The following is a 7,040-nucleotide window of genomic DNA, read 5'->3' on the forward strand; positions in this document are numbered from 1 at the left end:
TCTCGTCTTACTCTTGTTGGATGTTGGGAGAAATCAGTTATATCTCAATTAAATTAAGTAAAAAGTAAAAAAAAGTTTAATAACAATTTTTTTGAGTACATTTTGTGATGTGGCTGCAAATTTCACACTAGGCGAACTTGTATCGTGGAACTTATTCTTAATATATTTAAAGATTATACTACTGCTTTGTCCTCGAGATTAGAATACTTGTAGTAGCACGTACTGTCTCGCCATTCATACACTATAGTTAAAATATGTAGGGTAACCCGAAAAAAACAAGACACTTGACAGGCACCTTGTGCTGGCCACCCTACCCACGCGAATAGTCATTCGCGTTCAAGTGCTCCGCCGTTCAACCACACTTTGATCGTGAAAAAATATTTTACTAAGTGTTCATACCGATTAAACCTAAAAAGAGTGTAAAATGCCGAAGCGTAAGCGTAAGGACGACGATGACAGTGAATATCTACGGGAAAAAGTGCGAAAATTGGAAAAATCACTAAGAAAACGGAAAAGAAATTCCAGTTCCCGCCACCGCCGTCGTACCAGGGTAGTGTCTTCCAGCAGCAGTGAAGGGGGCCCACCGCGGCCCTCGCCTCCGCGTTCATCACCGCCACGGGCCGCGCCACCGCGGTCCCCGCCGCCGCCGCCGCCGCCGCGCAGGAGCGAGTCGCCCGAGCCCGGGGACGAGTGGGAGTACGACCCCGGATCACCGGTCGAGTGTCCCAGCAGCGGCCCACAGGATGAGCTCGAGACGACAAACACAGAGGGTAAGTAACATACCCTCAGACAAAAAATTATACAAAAATCTTTTCGTAATCAACGAAAATCGTGCCGATATAAGCTGCTGTGCTTGTGTACATCCTGTGTGGATGTTACCTACCTAAAGACGCCTTTGTGGATAGTTCTGTGTGAATATCCCATTGCTGCTGCCTAAGTATTATGTCCTACCGTGTCATGACCGGACCTGTTTTAACAGGTTTTATAATTATGTTGTGTACATTCTATGTGGATGTTACCTACATTTAAAAAGCTTTGTGGATGGTTCATAATGAACATCTCTGGCTTTACAGGCGCTCCAAAAGATGTCCCAGTGGCAGGCCCATCCCGCATACACCGACCAGCCAGTGCCGCGCCGAGTGCCGCGCCCGCCGCCGGGCCGCCGCCGCCGCCGCCGCCGCCGCTGGAGGGAGAGGACGACGTGGTCGTTCTGGACGACGAGATGCTCGAGCTGCTCGGCCAAGCGCCGTGTAAGGACAAAAAATATGGCCCAAAAATTCGGAGGGACCTCGCACTACGGTGGGAGTTTGTGGCCACAACGGGGCTGACAAAGGAGGAGCGTAAGGAGCTTCTCGACAGACATCTAGTTCCAGAAAATTGACAAAAAATAGATGCACCGCTTTTGAATGCAGAAATCAAGGCAGCCTTGTTAGACAATCCTATCAAGAAAGACAAGGCCATTGAAAATAAGCAAGGTCGTATCAGCGCCGCAATATCATGCATAGGGGAGGCTCTTACAAAAATATTTGCTCAGAGTAATAAAGATACGTCGGTGGTAAAATTACTTATCGAAGCTGGGCCCCTTGTGTGTGATCTACAGCATACCGAGTCAATGAATAGACGTAGTTTCATATGTTCCGGTATTAAGAAAGAAATTAAGGATCACATATATGAAACTGATATCGACAGATATCTATTTGGCGAAAAACTCGCACAAACCCTTATTTCTGCCAAGGCGATCACCAAGTCGGGATCTGAAATAAAAATAAGTTCCGCAAAGAATAATTCTTCTGCTTCGAGGTCAAAGTTTCCACGTCCTTTAAACTCGAAGCCCCCACTCCCGTACAACGCGGGTGCGGCAGTGGGCCGCTGGCAGCAGGGAGCGCCGCGCCAGCCGGCGCACGCGCCCCCTCGGCGCCGCCCCCCGCCCCCCGCGCAGACATCGCGGGCACCGCCGCCGCCGCCGCTGCCACCGCAGCAGCGCTCACAGTACCGCGCTCCACAGCGGCGCCAGTAGATACGGTATGTGGAAGACTTCGCTCGTTTTATAATCAGTGGAAAATTATAACCAATGACCCTGTAATTCTATCCTGGATTCGGGGGTAGCAAATACCGTTTACGGAACCTCCTATTCAGTCGCACAAACCGGGAAGCCCATATTGTTCGCCGTCTGATATTATTGAATATAATAAGGCCATTAATGACTTATTAGCAAAAGGGGCAATATCCGAATGCGTACCGGTAGAAGGCCAATATCTTTCTAGTTTTTTTCTGACCGAAAAACAAAATGGCAGTAAAAGATTTATACTAAACCTAAAATCACTAAATAAATATGTGTCAACACAACACTTTAAGTTAGAAGACCTAAGAACAACACTAAAATTAATTACGCGGGATTCATTCATGGCGTCGCTAGATTTAAAAGACGCATATTTTTTAGTACGGGTCTCCAAATTACACAGAATCTATTTGCGCTTTCAGTGGCAACAACGAACATACGAGTTTAATGTACTACCCTTCGGGTTAAGTACAGCACCCTTCGTTTTTACAAAACTGCTCAAACCAGTCATGTCTTTGCTCAGATCCCTTAACTTTTTATCTACTATTTACATCGACGATATCTGCTGCGTTGGCAGCAACTATGACAACTGTCTTAATAACCTTTCTCAAACAAAACAGATATTAGAGTGTCTAGGTTTTATCATAAACGAAGAAAAAAGCTGTATGATACCACAGAAGTCCTGTAAATATCTTGGCTTTATAATTGACTCAGAAAAATTTCACATAAGATTAACTGATAAGAAACGCAAACTAATTAAACAGGAGCTATTACAATTTAAGAAAATCAAACGTTGTACAATCCGAAGCTTCGCACGATTGGTTGGTCTTCTCACATCTGCTTGCCCTGCCGTCCAATATGGCTGGCTTTACACCAAACTATTTGAACGGTGTAAATATCTTGCATTGTTAAACTCGGACGACTATAACTCGTACCTAAGCTTACCACCTGAGTTACAAAATGATTTCGATTGGTGGCTAAAAATCATCGACAATGCCACTAACCCTATAAGGGATGATATTTATAAAATTGAAATATTTTCTGACGCCAGCAAAACAGGGTGGGGGGTGGCATGTGGTGAGGAGACCGCCAATGGTCGGTGGTCTGAAGAAGAGAGCCAGCAGCACATTAACTCTCTCGAACTAAGGGCTGGTCTTCAGATCTTTGCAAAAAACCTTCGCAATTGTCAGATTCTATTAAGGATAGATAACACAACTGCCATATCATATGTAAATCGCATGGGAGGTGTCCGATTCCCCCACCTTAATAAAATTTCTAAAAATATATGGCAGTTTTGTGAGGCTCGAAATTTATTTATATTTGCATCTAACATTAGCTCTCAGGATAATGATGTAGCGGACGCGGAGTCAAGGAAGCAACACCCTGACACCGAATGGGAACTGAGTGAGGCAGCCTACACTCATGTTACCAACCTTCTAGGCAAGCCTGAGATTGACTTATTCGCCTCTCGAATAAATAATAAACGTCCACGTTACATATCTTGGAATAGGGATCCGGGAGCGTTTGCAATTAATGCTTTTACCATAGAATGGAAAAAATATTTTTTTTACGCATTTCCACCAGTTGCTGTTCTGCTAAAAACGCTAAAAAAAAATATCTCCGAGGGTGCTGAGGGCATCGTAGTGGCTCCTCTGTGGCCTACTCAACCTTGGTTCCCACTCTTCCAGAGTCTCCTGTGCTGTGACCCTATTATTTTAGAACCGTCTGACGTAACTTTGTTTTCTCCAACCAACAGCACAATCCAACCCAGGCTCACGCTTATGGCAGGGAGGTTATCCGGGAAGCGTTCTTAAGAAGACGTGTGCCGCCGGCTGCGCTGGATATCATATGCGCCTCGCTAGCGGATAATTCACTAAAGCAATATGAAGTCGCCTTTAAACGCTGGAGTAAATTTTGTAACGACAATCAAATTGATTTTTATGAAGCATCAATTCCGAACGTAATTTACTTCCTCACTAAGGTATTCAACGAAGGAACCCAATACGGAACAGTCAATTGTATTAGGTCAGCCCTGTCCCTTATTCTTGGTTCAAAAATAAGCTCAGATGACAGGGTCCAGCGATTATTTAAAGGGTTTTATAGACTGAGGCCACCTATGCCAAAGTATGATAGTACTTGGGACCCTTCGATTGTTCTAGACTATTTATCAATTAATTATCCTAATGATCTAACCAGCTTGGCCAGTGTTACAAAAAAGACGGTTACTTTACTAGCCTTAGTCACAGCACACAGGATGCAGACAATTTCAAAAATTAAGATATTAAACATAGATTTCAATAACCCTGATCACATAAGCATTAAGATACCTGATCTAATCAAGTCTTCCCGCCTCGGTGCGTCACAACCGAACCTTATTCTACCTTTTTTCGTAGACCGCCCAACAATCTGCCCAGCATTAGCATTAAAAAGGTACTTAGATATGACCCAGGCTTTAAGAGGTGACATAGACACACTTTTTATAAGCATTAAGAAACCCTACAGGCCAGTGACAGCCCAAACACTGGGGCGGTGGGTCAAGGATATATTAGGCGAAAGCGGGATTGATACCTCAATGTTCACGGCGCACTCCGCCAGGCACGCGGCCACGTCCAGCGCGCACAGGCACGGCGTGAACATCAACACCATCCGAAGCACTGCTGGATGGAGCGGTAACTCTCAAGTTTTTGCTAGATTTTATCAGCGAAATATAGTTACCAATAGCAGTAATCAATTCGCACTATCACTTATAAATTCTAGTGATACTGCACAGTAAATTGTATGTACTTACATAATTAATCTAAGAAATAATAATGTTTTGTTTAAGCGATTATTATTATGCCCTAAGTACTGTATATGTATATGATTAATGTATTGATAATAGCATAAAAAAGGATCTGAGAGTCCTTTTCTGTGATCATTAGTTATTTGATGATTCCTGAATAAATGTAAATTTCATTGGATACTACAGAAATTTCATTTTATACTTACCTGATAATACTAATATTCCACTTAGACTCTCAAAATCTACAAGTATTCTAATCTCGAGGACAAAGCAGTAGTATAATTAGTGATTAAACGAACTTACCTTAAGTGACGTTCTATCATAATTATACGAAGGCTTTGTCCGAAGAGATTAGCTCCCTCCCACCCCTGTAAGCATAGCCCAGACGTGGAATATTAGAGTTTTCTCTCACTAGCTTTGAACTAAATGACTATTTTTTTCGGGTTACCCTACATATTTTAACTATAGTGTATGAATGGCGAGACAGTACGTGCTACTACAAGTATTCTAATCTCTTCGGACAAAGCCTTCGTATAATTATGATAGAACGTCACTTAAGGTAAGTTCGTTTAATCACTAAGTATACTTACTTACTTTTATTCGAGTGACCAAAGACTTCAAAGAATAAGCAATAATATAGGTTTATAGCTATTAGATAACCGATAAGAAACTAAACATTAATTAAATCTATGCAATATTATATTATTATTTTGTAACCTAGTAGGTTCATGTATTGATTCATCTCTCGTATGTCTTATGCATATTATACATAAAAACTGAAATATGAACAGTAGCCCCAATTTTACATAGGGGAAAACCCCCCAATAAAGAATCAATAAAGTATCTCAGTGAAAGTTTATATCCACTACAAAAACATACACATTAAAATGTAAATACGAGGGGACCCAAAGAGCGCGTCTTCACAAAATAAACAAGGAAGATCCGCAGCCCTAAACCATCATTACGTTGGAAAAACTTCCCCAGGGGTGCCACCAGTACACAAATACCAACTAGGGCGAAGGGCCTTTTTAGCAACCTGCAATAAATAAGATCGGCCCTGTGAGTTCAAAAGATGCTACTTATTGGTTTAACGTTTACTGGACTGTGAACCGAGTTTAGATTGTGGTAGTTGGTAGCGTCTGAGACATCCCTAATTTCAAAGGTACTCTTAGGTACTTGAGCTAACTCCCGCTGTTATTTTATAACGATTATATAACGATATTGTTTGGGCATAATTGAAAGAACTTACATACAATGTTTCAATTTAAATAAAAGCCATGTACCTACATCAATAGATAAATAAAAATGTACTATCAGACTATCACATAAAATATTAAACGATCCACTCCCAAATCCTCTGTAATTTAATCCTTTTTAAGACCTTAATACTTCGGCACTGGTGCATTAAGCCGCCACAAACCTTGAGCAAGTGCAGACTCTAAACCAAACACATTCACTTATCCAATACCGATAGCGATTCTAAGTGCTATCCTAATCCATTATGGGTATGCAAATGTGCCCTCCCTCCTCATTAAAGTAGACATTTGATGGGATGCTCCAAGCGGGGGCTAGAACTATGAGTTGCATAAATTTAGTCAATTTGACTCGGTATGACGTATGCACGCTTCAGGGGTGGAAATGCCAGAAGGGCCCTCAATAACTTTAGGTCGTATTATTGTTTTGCCGTATACAGGGTGGACATGAAACCGTTAAATTATCCCGGCTTTTAACATCATAACATGTAAAATAAAAATTTCTTATCCAAATATTTTTTACACGTTTTCGTACTTAGATATTTTATAGAAATTATCACTTTTTAGTTTTTATTTGTAAGAAACAAAAGCACTCTAAGGCTCCTTTTCATTAAAAAATAATGAGGAACAGAAACATGAAATATTCAAAACAAAGCTCTTACATAATAAAAGAATCTAGGTACTACTGGATGAAGATTCTTTTCTTACAGACTTCCAATCTTAGTCTCACACAATAAGAATAGCTTTTCTTAAAACTCATTATTTTTATTTCTTCAGACTATCGCACCTTTCTGATTCACTGATTTAATAATAATCAATATAATTATTTAACCACTAAAAAAATATAAAAATACAGTGTTACAAAAAAGTTGTATAAACGCTAAAGGTGGTCCTTCAAAAACAGGCATTCTGAACTAATTTAAAGAAATTTTCCCTCCGCGCTTTA

General features: G+C 41.1%; 1 protein-coding gene across 1 annotated transcript; it reads left to right on the forward strand.

Moving 5' to 3' along the window:
• The first annotated feature begins 424 nt into the window (after nt 1-424).
• Nucleotides 425-3,185, forward strand: LOC119690598 (MAP7 domain-containing protein 1). The gene is given in 2 exon segments (XM_038106229.2): nt 425-770; nt 1,074-3,185. Coding segments are annotated over 2 exon segments (1,290 nt in total). The 3' UTR covers nt 2,018-3,185.
• The last annotated feature ends 3,855 nt before the right edge of the window (nt 3,186-7,040 follow it).

The sequence above is a fragment of the Plutella xylostella genome, chromosome 12 (genome assembly GCF_932276165.1).
Source record: "Plutella xylostella chromosome 12, ilPluXylo3.1, whole genome shotgun sequence".
Classification (NCBI taxonomy): Eukaryota; Metazoa; Arthropoda; class Insecta; order Lepidoptera; family Plutellidae; genus Plutella; species Plutella xylostella.